At 42.6% G+C, this 15940-nt stretch overlaps 1 protein-coding gene and 1 pseudogene across 2 annotated transcripts; one reads left to right on the forward strand and one right to left on the reverse strand.

The window, feature by feature from the left end:
* The first annotated feature begins 1964 nt into the window (after positions 1-1964).
* LOC307100487 (5'-deoxynucleotidase HDDC2-like) lies at positions 1965-2573 on the forward strand (annotated as a pseudogene). Its single transcript has one exon. The product of its transcript is annotated as a 5'-deoxynucleotidase HDDC2-like (transcript).
* Positions 2574-9253: 6680 nt separating this feature from the next.
* LOC307099285 (olfactory receptor 7A5-like) lies at positions 9254-10222 on the reverse strand (the record flags this gene model as incomplete). Its single annotated transcript, XM_079770633.1, has 1 exon — positions 9254-10222. One exon carries the CDS (start codon positions 10220-10222, stop codon positions 9254-9256), a length of 969 nt encoding a protein of 322 aa, XP_079626759.1.
* Between the last annotated feature and the right edge of the window lie 5718 nt (positions 10223-15940).

The raw sequence follows: 15940 nt of genomic DNA on the forward strand, positions 1-15940 counted from the left end.
TGGGTATTATGTGGACCTCCTATGATCCCCCAAATTTACAGTTGTAAAATAAATAAGACATGGATATATACTGTATAGAATGGGGAATATGGTAAATGATACCTTAATAACTTTGCATGGTGACATATGGTTACTAGACTTATTATGGTTACTAGACCACATTGTAAAGATATAAATGTCCAATCACATGAAGTTAATATAATATTGTATGCTAACTACATTGTGATAAAGAATAAAAAAATAAAATAATAGTTGTAATTGTATAAAAATCTGTTTCATAAATAGAGAGTGAAAAGGGGGAATTAAATAAAATGAGGAGTTAAAATTATTTAATAACCTCAGGTGTGAGGAAGAAAAATCTTCATTGGTTCTGGCAGCATTTGAACCCTAAACACATTCCCCTGATGCCCAGCAAAATAACAAGAGAACCAAAATAAACATGTCTAAAAGACAAAAGAGGTGATATCTTTATGGTGTCACTTTACATATTGTACAAGGAAAGCAAAGGAATAAAACAACACTTCACAGAAGAAAATATAAAGTGAAACAGAAGTTGGGCATTTTTAATATCAAGTAGTAGAAGGCTTGTATTTTATGTATCATTTCATAATTATTTGACCAGTTCATTTTTACATATTCTGATAGGGGGTGAGGTTAGCCCCCTTCTTCCTTGTCTGATGTGGCGTCTTTTCTATTATTTCTTGGGCTTTGCGTTTTGCTCTCTTTTGTGACTCACCCAGCTGGAACACTCTGGTCCTGGTCCTAGTCTTCATCCAATATGCAAAATGCCCCAGACCATGCTTTATAAATCCTGCCACACCATGACAGTTCTATCTATTTGTACTGAATAGCTTTCTCCATATGATTCTTCCTGAGGACATTATTTTAAAGACAAATTTATTTCATTGTTCTCTGTCCTCACTGTTATATTGTTCTAGAGGCCCAGTGCACAAAATTTGTGCATGGCAGGGGGTGGGGGAAATCCCCTCAGCCCAGCCTGCACTCTTAGGGTATATCTGATCCCAGGCATCAGGCCTAAACTGTCAGTCGAACATCCCTCTCATAATCCGGGACCACTGGCTCCTAACTGCTCACCTGCCTGCCTGCCTGATTGCCCCAACTGCCCTCCTGCCAGCCTGATCACCTCCTAACTGCCTCTGCCTACTGGCCTGATCACCCCTAATTGCCCCCCCCCTTTTGACCTGGTTACCCCCAACTGCCCCGCCTTCTGGCCTGGTCGCCCCCAACTGCCCCCGCAGCCAGCCTGGTCACCCCTAACTGCCCCCCCACCGCCGGCCTGGTCGCCTCCTACTGCCCCCCTCTGCCAGCCTGGTTGCCTCTTACTGCCCCCCCCCTGCTGTCCTGGTTGCCCCCAACTGCCTCCTCTGCCAGCCTGGTCGCCCCATGCAGCCTGCTGTTTAGTCGTTTGGTCGTCCCTCACTAACCCCCCTGCCAGCCTTGTCACCCACACAGTCTGCTGTTTGGTCTTCCATCCAGTTGTTTCGGTCTTGACAGCCTCTGGCTTTTTATATATTAGGATGATCCAAAAGATCAGGGACGTGCCAAAACCGGTTTGGCTCAGTGGATAGAGCATCGGTTCCAGGTTCGATTCCGGTCAAGGACATGTACCTTGGTTGCGGGCACATCCCCGGTAGGGGGTGTGCAGGAAGCAGCTGGTCGATGTTTCTTTCTCATCGATGTTTCTAGCTCTCTATCCCTCTCCCTTCCTCTCTGTAAAAAATCAATAAAATATATTAAAAAAAAAAAAAGCAGGGACGTCACCTGCTTTGCTCATGTTTGGAATTCCCACAGAGGTATGTGCATAGATATGCACTTACATAGAAACAAAACTAAGAATGTGAACAGTGACAACATGGAAAGATTGAAGGGATAATAAATCAGGTTAAAAAGAGTAGCTTCAAAACAACCATAGTGTCACTCCAACCCTTCTGATCTGTGGCTGCATGGCTTCGGCCTCCTCTGTGGCCATCTGGGGCCACGAGACCCTGAAACTTCTGCAGTTGCTGCAGCTGGTGAGGCAGCTCAAGAGAGTCCCAAGAACGAACTGGGTGTACAGAAATGTCCAGATGCCAGAGAGTGTATCTGATCACATGTACTGGATGGCAATTATGGCTCTGGTGACCAAAGATGATCATCTGAACAAAGACAGATGTGTATTTATAGCCCTGGTTCACAATATGGCAGAATGCATTGTTGGGGACATAGCAACAGCAGATAACATCCCCAAAGAAGAAAAACATGGGTGAGAAGAGGAAGCTATGAAGCAGCTAACCCAGCTTCTCTCAAAGGATCTTGGAAAGGAGCTCTATGAACTCTGGGAAGAGTATGAGACCCAATCTAGTGCAGAGGCCAAATTTGTGAAGCAGCTGGACCAATGTGAGATGATTCTTCAGGCATCTGAATACGAAGACCTTGAGAACAAACCTGGGAGAGTGCAGGACTTCTATGATTCCACAGCAGGAAAATTCAGTCACCCAGAGATAGTCCAGCTGGTTTCTGAACTCAAGGCAGAAAGATATGCTGCTTTTGCCACCAGTGAGGTGCACTCCTGAGATGTTCCCTCTGTTAAAGAACTTCTGTAACAAAAATTTTCTTTTCCCATTGAATACATTGTGTGTGCCATTGTTGGTCTGTTATTTTCTCCAGATGTGAGTCTGTTTATTTTCAATTGCCTGGACTCCAGCAAGAAACATGATACAATTTGGGCCATAAAAGAAGCCACCAAATAGGATGTGGTCATGAAAATGAAGACTTGGCAGGGTGTTGGGAGGGAAGATGTCTTTTTGTGAACTAAATATATACATTTTGAAACCCTAAAAACAATACCCCCATAATAAACAAAATTGAATGAAGAATAAAATATTAATTGAAATAAGATGTAAAGTAGCAATAATTTAGTAATATCAATATGGATTATAATTAAATTGTAAAGTGTTAGATATAAAAGAATCCTATATAATAAAAGGGTAATATGCAAATTGACCCTAACAGCAGAATGACCAGAACAACCTCTTGACCAGCCACTATGAGGTGCACTGAAACCTTCAGGTTCCAAACACCCGATGGCAAACGGGGAACCAGGGTGGGTGGCAAGGGACACAGGTGGCACCAGGCCAAAGCCCCTGAACCCCCAGTCACTCTGCACACAGAAGGAGACCTGCAATGGGGGCAGGGCCAGTGAGTGGGCGAGAATGGCCCACCTTTCAGTCCCTCCCCCCAGCCGGCAGGCTCCCATTGCCCAATGGTGAACAGGGAACCAGGTTTGGGTGGCAGCAGGGGCTGGGGCCGGCTGCTGGCAGCCAGGGAAGATGGCTTTGATTGCAGGCCAGGCCTAAGGACCATACTGTGCACAAATTTCATGCACCCGGCCTCTAGTATAATATAAAATCTTCCTAGAATGTTCTGGCCCACCTTTTGCCACCAACGTGGCAGATGCTCAGTTGTTATTCATTTAATGATTCCAGAATTAGATTCCAATGTATATGAACATTTACCATATGGCAAGTTTGTCTTTCAATTTAATATTTACTATTTCTCTTTGACTTACTAAATAATTTTCATCATGTGAATACCCAGCAGTAGAGAAGACACTGCAATGTACAACTCAAGAACTGCTGTTGTAAGGTACCATCTCCCTGCACTGGTCAGGGTCTTTTCAATAAATACAAAACATGCTCCAACACACCCCATCTTAGAAATTTAATACAAACACTCTCACTTCACTGCACTGTGCTCCACACCTAATGCTCTATTTCCTGCTCCCCAAAGAGCAAAACTCCTCAGATATGTGTTCACTTTATGAATCTCACTCATTCTACAGTGTCATTCACTATATACCCACACTCGTCACTTAATTGTCAACTATTGTCCTTGTAGTACAGATTCAAACATGCACATCTTTCTTAATGTATTAACTAAATTAATTACACATTAATTACTTAACCAAGAATATAGACACAATACTTTCTTGTCTCTGAGCTAGGCTGATTAGACACAGTGACTCAGGTAAAAATTTTCAGGTTCCATCCTCTCTGACCTTTTCCTGATGTACCTACCAGCCTCCCAGGTTCACCTGGATGGGTCTCTGAGAGGAAGGTCTCCGTGTGGAAGTCTGAATTGCTCCCTGGATGGTTGATGATGAGACTGAAGCTCAGTTCCCACACGAGACAGCAGGAAGGAGTGAAGCATCAGTTCCTGAACCAGCTTAGGAATCAAAAGCAACAGCCATATCCTGTCTCCCAGCATTGTACAAACTGAGGACTGCACAGGGGAGAGATTTACAGCTCTCTCTATACCTGCTCATCAGGCACGTTTATCTTGGGTTATTCCAACTTCTAAGTACATTATTTCCCTCTGGGCCTCTGGAATAAACAGAAAGGAATTCTTTTTCCTAATAATTCTCTGATCCCAAGAGACCAGGTTAGAAGTCAAGTAAATTTAGTTTTTAGTTTTTCTTGTCCTGAACCTTTCTGCTTTTCAGAAGTCTGACTTCCTACCACCTTATTACAACCTTGAGTTAACATTTTCCCCAATGTCTGAGACTAAGAAACCCATCAAGAGCAGGTTCCTTTGATCCTTAAACACTGATCTGTGGTGGGGACACAGCCCTGATGTCTCCAGAGAGTTGCTATCCTCCTCTCCAACAATGGGAGAGATGTGTTCCTTTGGCTTGCTGACACACTTATCAAAACTTATTTCACAATTTAAGAGCTGTCATTAAGTTCCTTATTATTATATATATTATTTGAAAGTTACGCTTAGATATTCTTATGCTTAGTGTCCTATACGCATCATGTGATTTAACTTTTTGAAAAGTTCATCCTATAAAATAGTACTATTATGAACTCTATTCCCCTTTGCAGAAATGGGGCTAGAAGGGGATTAGTGATCTGCTCAGAGTTACAAGCTGAGTAAGGGATGGGCCTCAATTGGAATCTGTCATGTTGCTTTCAGATTTCAAACTCTAGGCCAGTGATTCTCAAACTGATATGATTTTGCCCCTGGGGGTATTTGGCAATATTTGGAGGGAGGCTGCTAAACCCCTATAATACCCAACACAAATAGTTATCCTGCCTCAATTCTCAACATGAAAAAATGAGAAAACCTAGTTTAGACCTGCACTTCTAAAACTTCAACATGCATATGAGTCACTCAGGATTCTAGTTCCTTTGCAGATCCGGGTGGGCCCAGAGATTCTGAAAATCAAATAATCTCCCAGGAGATGGTGATGATGTTGGTCCTGGTTTGAGAACCACTCTCTGACCACCAGACTTGTGGCTTTGTGTCAGAGTCCAGTGTGGGTAGTTTCAGGTCTTTTGAACCAAAATTTTATTTGTATGTAATTCTAGTAATAGTATATTCACTTATTCCACAAGCTGTTATATATTCTGTATTTTGTTCTTTTATATAAAGGCTGTTGAACATCAAATAATAAGCTTCTGATTCCATTTTTTACAATTACAATAAAAAAGCAATTAAAGCTGTTGTGTACTTTGCTGAAATTATATATACACGGACCCAGGCAGTATGCATTCTTAAATTTTGCATGGCTCCTTTAAATCAGCAAATATTGTATTTTAAGTTTGTGCATTTTATTGTATGCCATTATACTCTAATAAATTATAATTTTTAAAAATCTTATGTCTCAAGATAGGATCTAGAGCACAGTAGGTGAGTCACATTTTATCTGGGGTTGAAGATACATCTTCAAACTGGTTAGAAAGCACTGTCATATCCTATCTAATAAAAGAGTAATATGCAAATTAACCATCACTCAGTTACACCCACAAGCCATGCCCACCAGCCAATCAGGAGCAAGTATGCAAATTAACCCCAACCAAGATGGCTGTGGCCACAGAGCGAGCAGGAGGCTTGGGTTTCCCCGGCAATGGAGAAACCCAAGCTTTCCGCACACCCTGGCTGGCCCAGGCTTCCACTCAAGGCTACAAAGTTTCAATTATAGAAGATAAATAAATCCCAACAAAAATGGCAGCAGCCATGGAGCTGGAGAGAGCAGGAGGCTTGAGTTGCCCCCAGAGATGGAGGAAGCCAAGTTTCTGCAGCCCTGGCCTACCTTGGCCTCCGCTTAAGGCTACAAAGTTTCAATTATAGAAGATAAATAAATCCCAGATACCAGGGCCTCCTCTTGCGTCACCGGGGTGCGTGGCCAGCCTGCAAACCACCACAGGCCCCTCGCCCAGGCCCTCCCACGCCCCAAGGGAACCCACACCCTGATCCGGGACACCCTTCAGGGCAAACCAGCCAGTCCCCACCCATGCACCAGGCCTCTATCCTATCTAATCCTATCTAATAAAAGAATAATATGAAAATTGACCATCACTCCAACACATGAGATGGCTGCCCCCATGTGGTCAAAAATGGCTGCTCCCATGTGGACACAAGATGGCCACCTCAAGATGGCCAGCAGGATAGGACAGTTGGGAGGGATCAGTCCTGCAGGGGAGGGCAGTTGTGGGCGATTAGGCCAGCAGGGGAGGGCAGTTGGGAGGGACCAGGTCTGCAAGGGAGGGCAGTTGGGGGCAATCAAGCCTGCAGGGGAGGGCAGTTAGTGTGACCAGGCCGGCAGAGGAGGGAAGTTGGGGGCAACCGGGCCTGCAGGGAAGGGCAGTTGGGGGGGACCCAGGCCTGCAGGGGAGAGCAGTTGGGGGGACCAGGCCTGTAGGGGAGGGCAGTTAGGGACAAACAGGCTGGCAGGGGAGCAGTTAGGCATCAATCAGGCTGGCAGGGGAGTGGTTAGGGAGTTATCAGGCTGGCAGGCAGAAGCAGTTAAGGGCAATCAGGAAGGCAGGCAGGTGAGCAGTTGGGAGCCAGCAGTCCTGGATTGCCCCAGATTGGAGAGGGTGCAGGCTGGGCTGAGGGACACACACCCCTGTGCACGAATTTCATGCACCGGGCCTCTAGTATGGGTATAAAACAGTATAATTAAATATAGGCAATTTATATAAACTCCTTTTTATTCTAAACTAGAGATTAAATTGGTCAAAATTGGTTCAAGACAGGGGTGCAGCACAGCCTCATGCAACATCAAGGTTGAGCTATAGAAACACAGTGTAGAGACACTCAGCTGATGTAGGCTCAAGAGTATCTGAACAGAGATCAGAACAACTCCCATCATATAATCACATTGAATAATAAAGGCATTATAAAAAAACATTTGATTTAGAATGCTTGTTATGTAGCAATAGCTAACTGATGCAATAATCCAGGCAAAGAGCACTGAGGGCAACTGTAGTAATATAATTCTTTTGATTTTGGGCATATACCTGATATTTGGAGATAGCATTCATGATTATACTCTTACTCAAATATATTGCAGGTAACTGTATGAACAGGTGACTATACTGAGGTTTTGTTTCAGGGAAACGGAACAAGCTGAAAGGATATGCATGTTTGGCATAAAAATTGGTGACCCTGAATCACATGACTGAGCAGGAATTCAAACTCTCTTGTAAGACATCCTCTGGTCATGAGAAAAGGCTTCTAGCATTAGGAAGACATATAATAGATCATCTTAATATTGTTCATTCAACATCCCTATTGTAGCTATGACAAAATTTAGAAAAGGAGAAAAACTTGTTTAGAGCTATAAAGAACTCATAATTGTAGACAGCACTGGAATTTTCAAGCAAAACCAGGAAATGATTCATTAAGACATAAAATACACTAACCAATCACTCATCCCAATGTATAAATCCCTTTACAAATGGCCACTGATCGTTGATACTTCAATGTGTAGCTGTGCAGCATGAAAAAGAAATATCTTGCATAATAACAAAGTGAGTGACCAAAAATTTTGCTTCCTCTTTTTTAAGATAATCTCTGATACTAATGTAGTATCATGTTAACCTATTTATTCAAATTTGCCTTTCCATTTACACTCCAGTGGGAGATATATATTTGATAATTTATTTTTGCCATAATTACTGTAGGTATTCTGGACCCTGACCTGAATTAGGCAATAAAACCAGAAGGTAAAAACATAGTAGCAGGTATAGAGTGTAAGTGACTGATATTATGCTTTTGATTTATGAGGCATTACTTCAAAGATAACGATGTTGAATAAACATATTGCCAATTGTATGACACAGCTACTTGAAAAGCATCCAGGTTGCCCATACCAATGAAGTTTCCCTTTTTAAAAACCCTTAGTAGCCTGAATAACTACATCATGAGTGTTCCCACTTTTCTTCCCTGCTCTAATTCCTGCTCTTGTGTTTTAAATTCTAAAGAAAGGACTAATCTGCAAAACCCTATCATCCTGCCCTTGGACCCCAATAAAGGCAGAGCTCTAGTCCATTCTCTCTCACTTTCTCCCCAAGACCGTCTTGTGTGGTCCTCTGAGAGTGGTGAGAGTAATGACTTTGTATGTTCATAGTTTCCTGATGGTTGTAGCAATTATTATAAGGACCACAAGGGCCAGTCCAGCCATAACTCTGGTCTGCATAACAAGTAGCAGGGCCAGGCCAGTGCCCAAGCATTTCTAGCCTATAGCATAACTCCCAATAGGCTTAAAGGAAAGAATGATAAAGTCTATATTATCAGGAAAAGCTGTTCAGATATGAATTACAAACAATGAGGGAAACAAACATGAAATCAGTAGCTTTAGATATTCCTGGAATGAAATTAGATAAGTGGATTCAGTAGCCAAGTGGAGTTTTTCCACATTCATAGTACCACTTAGGATTATTCAATCTATAAAATAAGAACAAATTACGTACAATAATGTATGTCATTGGAGAACAAATTCTTCTTTTTTAAATTAAATTTATTAGGGTGAAATTGGTTAATAAGATCAAATAGATTGTAAGTGTATATTTCTTTGACACATAATCTGTGGGTGCCCAATACCCAGTCAAATCATTGTCTGTCACCATATATTTGTCCTTCTTTACCCTTTAGTACCCCCATCCTCTTCCCTCTGGAAACCACCATACTATTGTTTGAGTCTAAAGAAATACCTGTTGCCCATTAAATAAATTGGAATTTCTAAGTATTTCTGAGTAAGGTTGGAAAAACTGTAAAGGTAAGAATAAAGACACAGGGAAAAACTATGTAACAGAGCAGAAAGCTTAATAAAGTGGTTACTTAAACTACATAGAGAAGATGCAACAAACAAAAGGAAATTCCAGGAAATAAATAAAAAAACAAGTTCTACAACGACATGATGATTAAAGAATAGAAATGTCTGGCTCCAAGACTTTGATCCCTGCAATCATGGGCACTTCCTCATCCCTAGGACAACTGGACCTTTTATGCCTGTCATCCCAACAAATCTTTTCAGAGCCTCCTTTATGTCTTTGTTCCTGAGACTGTAAATGAAAGGGTTCAGCATGGGTGTGACCACAGCATACATCACTGAGGCTGTTGCACTTGAGCGTGAGCTTTGGGTAGCAGCAGAGCTGAGATATACTCCTAGGATCGTACCATAAAATAAGGAGACAACTGAGAGATGAGAGGCACAGGTAGAAAATGCTTTATATTTTCCCTGAGCTGATAGGATTCCTTGCATAGAGGCCACTATCTTAGAGTATGAGTAAATGATACAAACAAGAGCACCACCACCCAGCAGCACAACTCCAAAATATAGCACCATGTTATTAAGAAAGGTGTCAGAACAGGCAAGTTGGACCATCTGATTGAGTTCACAGAAAAAGTGAGGAACTTCCAAGCATGTACAGAAGGATAGTCGCAACACCATTAAATTTTGTAACAAGGCATACAGGGCACTCATGATCCAGGACACCAGAACCAGCAGTCCACAGAGCCGGGGGTTCATAATGACTGTGTAATACAGGGGGTGACAGATGGCCACAAAACGATCATAGGCCATCACCGTCAAGAGGAAGTTGTCCAACACTGCAAAGAGTAAGAAAAAATACATCTGGGTGATGCAGCCTTCATAGGTGATGACTTTGCTTCGTGTCTGGATGTTCACCAGCATCTTTGGGATGGTGGTGGAGGTGACACAGATGTCTACCAAGGACAGGTTGGAGAGGAAGAAGTACATGGGTGTGTGGAGGTGGGAGTCAGAGCTGACAGCCAGGATGATGAGCAGGTTTCCCAACACAGTGGTCAGGTACATGGAGAGGAAAATTCCAAATATGAGGGGCTGCAATTCTGGTTCTTCTGAAACTCCCAGAAGAATAAATTCTGAAATTGAGGTACCATTGCCTTGTACCATGTGGTAGAGGTGATGACTAAGAATGAAAAAAATTATATGATTAATTTTCATAGAAAACATCCTTAGTAAAGTTGTAATGCTACCTTTTAGAGCAAGCATGCCAAACTCATGGCCAGTGGGCCTTGGCATGTGGCCTGCTGGCCACGAGTTTAACATGCTTGATTTAGAGATAACCAAGATGGCAGAGTAGGTGAATGCCGGTACTCACTGCCTCTCACAACCACATCAAAATTATACCTAAAATACAGAACAGCCATCATTCATAACCACCTGAAAGTTGTCTGTATGGAAGTCCTACAAGTAGAAAAGTAAAGAAGAAAACACATTTAGACTGGTATGAGGGATGGAGGCGCAGAACGGGCTGGTCTGATACCCACATGTGCCTTTTTTTTTAATCAGGAGGGATATATATCTTGGCTGCAGAGGCTCCACCACAAGGAGCAAAGGTTCCTAGCACCACACCAGACCCCCAGCCCAGGGTTTCAGAGCTGGAAAGAGAAGTCCTCATAACTTCGGACTATAAAAACTGGGGCGGGGGGGGGGAGCGGATTGTGACTGAGTGACACAGAGGCTGCTGAAAACCCAAGTGTTCCTCTTAAAGGGCTGGCACAGGAACTTACTGGGGACTCAATCCCTCTGAGCTCCAGAGCTTGGGGGCTTTGGGAGACCCAAACATATACTGGGAGGAACTGGATTATCTGGCACTGGGGCAGGAACTCAGGGGTGGCTTTCTCCCAGATTGGAATGCACACAGGGTCATTGTTTCTGTTCTTGGACTCCTACCATCACAAGGATGATTGGCAGCCATTTCTGAGTCTCCATCAGCATGGCCTACACTGTTTTCTCTACCCTGGTGATTCCCCGAGACCCTGCCCCATCCAATTTGTAGCCCCACCTAAGCTGTTTGCAGCAGCTTTTCCATATGAATGGCCTGTCCTGGCTCAGACTTCAGACTTTCCTGAAACCTCTCATACAAGCTGCAGCTGGCATCAGCATGCCCCAAACCTATCAATAAAAGGCCCAACACCCATCACCAGCACCAGGCTACCTTGCTTCAGAGCTGGGCCTCACATGGGCACTTCCAAGCCCAATTCAATTAGTAGCCATCAGCAGACCTCTGCTTAGTTCCTGCCAGATGGCCCCAGGCAATGGCTGACTGTGCACCTCCTGGCAGGCCACAGAGCCAATGCACCTGGTGGACTGCTTTACACCATAGAAGGTTACAACTCTACTCATCCACAAGCGACATACTCAAGGGGAAGACCTTGTGAGCACCAAAAGCCCCACTGAAGCAAATCCTGCTCCATAGGGATGTCTCCAGTGCACCTGCTCTCCCTTTGTAATCGCAGCTGGTCCTCAAGGCCAATTGGACCGGAGGTCAATTCCTCCCAGTGAGGCCAACAGCAATCAAGGCTCAACTACAAGACTGTGAAAATGGCCTACACAGGGCACAACTAGAGTGTCCAGCTCAGGTGACTAGTGAGGCTGAGCCACTGAGCCCTACAGGACACCTACTACACAAGGCCATGCTACCAATTTGAGGAGACATACCAGGTCTACCTAATACACAGAAACGAAAACAGGGAAGCAGCTAAAAATGCAGAAACAAAGAAACATGTCACAAGTGAAAGAAATGGAAGCAAGTAAACTACTGGATACAGAGTGCAAAATAATGGTATAAGGTTACTCAAGGACATTAATGAGAGTTTCAAGGGACTTAGTGAGAGCTTTAAGGGACTTAATGCGACTTTCCAGGATCTTAGTGAGAATTTCAAAGACATGAAAAAAGAACAATCAGAAATTAAGGATACACTAACTGAAATAAAGAAGAATTTACAGGGATTCAGCAATATACTAGCGGATTCAGAGAATCAAAGCAACAATTTGGAATATAAGGAAGCAAAAAACACCCAATCAGAAGAGAAAAAAAATCCAAAAATATGAAGATAATATAAAGAGCCTCTGGGACAACTTCAAGCATACTGACATTCACATTATGGAGTTGCCAGAAGGAAAAGAGAGAGACAGGAAGATATTGAAAACCTATTTGAAGGAGTAACAACAGAAAACTTCCACTACCTGGTGAAAGAAATAGACTTACAAGTCCAGGAAGCACAAAGAGTCCCAACAAGAGGAACCCAAAGAGGCCCACAAACAAGACAGACATAATTAAAATGCCAAGGGCTAAAGGCAAAGAGAGAATCTTAAAAGCAGCCAGAGAAAAGCAGTTAGTTTCCTAAAAAATGAGCGTCCATATGACGGTCAGCTGATTTCTCAACAGAAACTTTCAGGCCAGAAGGGAGTGGCAAGAAATATTCAAAGTGATGAATAGCAAGGACCTACAACCAAGATTATGCTACCCAGCAAAGCTATCATTTAGAATTGAAGGTCAGATAAAGAGTTTCACAGACAAGAAAAAGCTAAAGGAGTTTGATCACACCAAACTACTATTACATGAAATGTTGAAGGGTATTCTTGAAGACGATGAAGAGGAAGAGGAGGGAGAATATAAAGAAGAAGGAGAAGAAGAAGCAGAAGCAGAAGCAGAAGCAGAAGCAGGAGCAGGAGCAGGAGCAGGAGCAGGAGAAGGAGAAGGAGAAGGAGAAGGAGAAGGAGAAGGAGAAGGAGAAGGAGAAGGAGAAGGAGAAGAAGGAGGAGGAGGAGGAGGAGGAGGAGGAGGAGGAGGAGGAGGAGGAGGAGAAATATGAACAATAAAATGGCAATAAATACATATCTGTCAATAATTGAATCTAAAAATCAAAATAAACAAATAAGAAATCTAATGAACAAAATAACCTGGATAATAAAACAGAATCAGGGACCTGGAACAGACTGAAGAATCTCTGAGGGAAGTGGGGAGGGCGGGTGGGTGGGAAGAGATTAATCAAAGATCTTACCTATGTATACATACACTAGGTTGGTGAAGGCCTGGGGTGGGACAAGAACTGAGTGCAGGGGGACAATGGGGGTGGGGGGAAGACATCTGTAATACTCTCTACAGTAAAGATTTACAATTTTTAAATAATTTAATTTAAGAAAAAGAAGACTCACCACATCAACCTATAATTAAAACTAACTTTCATGATGATCCAGGAAAATAATGGGCACATCAGAATTGTGATACTTTGCTAGTATATTTATCAGAAAACTGGGCAGCAAGTGTGGATATGAGCTCTATGGCTGTTCCAAGGAGGAGGGTAGAATATATGAATAGACCAAATACAACAAATAAATGGACCCAATTCATTTAAAAAATGGATAAAAGACATAAATGTATGTCATGAAACCATAAAAATCCTAGATGATAACAAGCAGTAAAATCTCAGACATTTCTCACATCAATATTATTGCCAATATATTTCCTCAGACAAGGGAAACAAAAGAAAAAAGTAAACAAATGGGACTACATCAAGCTAAAAAGATGTTGCACAGAAAAAGAAACCATCAACAAAATGCAAAGGGAACCCACTGAATGGGAGAACATATTTGCCAATGACACATCTGATAAGGGGTTAATTTCCAAAATATATAAAGAATTCATACAACTCAACACCAGGAAAAGATAAACAACCCAATTTAAAAGGGAAAGGGACCTGACTAGACACTTCTCCAAAAGGACATACATATGGCCAATAAACATATGAAATAATGCTCAACATCACTAACCATTAGAGAGATGCAAGTGAAAACTACAAAGAGATATCACTTCACACATGCCAAAATGGTTATCATCAATAATTCAACAAACAACACGTGCTGACGAGGATGTGGAGCAAAAGGAACCTTCATGCACTGTTGGGGAGAATGCAGAGCCAGGGTGTGCAGACACTGTAGAAAAGAGTATGGAGTTTCCTCAAAATGTAAAAAATAGAACTGCCTTTAGACCCTGATTTCAGTTCAAGGATTATATCCTAAGAAACCTGAAACACTAATTCAAAAGAATATATGTACCCCTATGTTCATTGTAGCATTATTTACACTGGCCAAGATCTGGAAACAGCCCAAGTGCCCACCAGTAGATGAGTGGATAAAATAGCAGTGATATAAAAAACAAAAAAGAAAGAAAGAAAGAGCTGTGATATATTTATACAATGGATTACTAGTTAGCTGTACAGAAAAGGGGGGAGGGGAATCTTATTGTTGGTGACAGCATGATGGACCTGGAGATGTTTATGCTAAGTGAAATAAAACAGCGAAAGACAACTACCATATGCTCTCACTTATATGTAAAATCTAATGAACAAAATAAACTGAAGGACAAAATAGAAACAGAGGCATGAATACATGGAATGCCTGGCAGCTGTCAGAGGGCTGGGGGAAGGGAGTACTAGATGAAAGAAGGTGAAGGGATTAAGCAAAATACATAGAAACAGACACAGTGTGGTGGCAGCCAGAGGGAAAGGTGGGTGGGGTGGAGGTGGACGTGGGTAAAGGGGAAGAAAATGGGGACAGAAAGAGACTTAAAGGGGTGATGGGTGCACAGATGCAGTGAACACATGATGTCTTATTGAGTTGTACACTTGAAACCTGTACCCCCAATAAATTCAATTAAAAATTTGTTTGTATCTTGACTATTGGTAATAATGCTGCAATGATAATAGGGGTGCATGTATCTTTTTAAATTAGCATTTTTTGTTTTCTACAGATAAATACCCAAGAGTGGAATTACTGGTGTCCATCAATAGATGAATGGATAATGAGTGTAAAATACACACACACACACACACACACACACACACACACGATTATTACTCAGCAGTAAAAAAACATTGACATCTTGCCATTTGCAACAACATGGATGGGTCTAGAGGGCATTATGCTAAGTGAAATAAGTCAGGCAGAGTCAGACAAATATTATAGAGTTTCAGTTACATGAAGAATAGAAAAAAAAAACAACAGAGAAAACAAATAAACAGCCAAAACAAAATGAAATCAAAACCATAGATACACAGAACAAACAGATGGTTGTCAGACAGGAGGGGAGGAGGGAAAGGGTGGAAAAGGTAAATGGGAATAAGAAGTACAAACTTGCAGTTGTAAAATAAATAAGCCATGGATATATAGTATATAGAATGTGGAATATGGTCAATAGTCTATTCTATACTATCTAATAAAAGAGTAATATGCAAATTGACCATACCTCCGCTACATTCACAAGCCATGCCCACCAGCCAATCAGGAGCGAGTATGCAAATTAACAGACCAAGATGGCTGCAGCCACGGAGCAAGCAGGAGACTTGAGTTTCCCCGGCAATGGAGGAAGCCAAGCTTCCCACACACCCTGGCTGCCCTGGACTCCACTCAAGGCTACAAAGTTTCAATTATAGAAGATAAATAAATCCCAACAAAAATGGCAGCAGCCACAGAGCTGGAGAGAGCAGGAGGCTTGAGTTGCCCCCGGAGATGGAGAAAGCCAAGCTTCTGCAGCCCTGGCCTGCCTTGGCCTCCACTCAAGGCTACAAAGTTTCAATTAAAGAAGATAAATAAATCCCAGATACCAGGGCCTCCGCTTGGGTCTCCAGGGGGTGTGGCTGGCCTGCAAACCACCACAGGCCCCTCGCCCAGGCCCTCCCACGCCCCAAGGGAACCCACACCCTGATCCGGGACACCCTTCAGGGCAAACCAGCCGGCCCCCACCCATGCACCAGGTCTCTATCCTATCTAATAAAAGAGTAATATGCAAATTGACCATCACTCCAACACACAAGATGGCTGCCC

This window comes from Cnephaeus nilssonii, assembly GCF_951640355.1.
Source record: "Cnephaeus nilssonii genome assembly, chromosome: 5".
NCBI lineage: Eukaryota > Metazoa > Chordata > Mammalia > Chiroptera > Vespertilionidae > Cnephaeus > Cnephaeus nilssonii.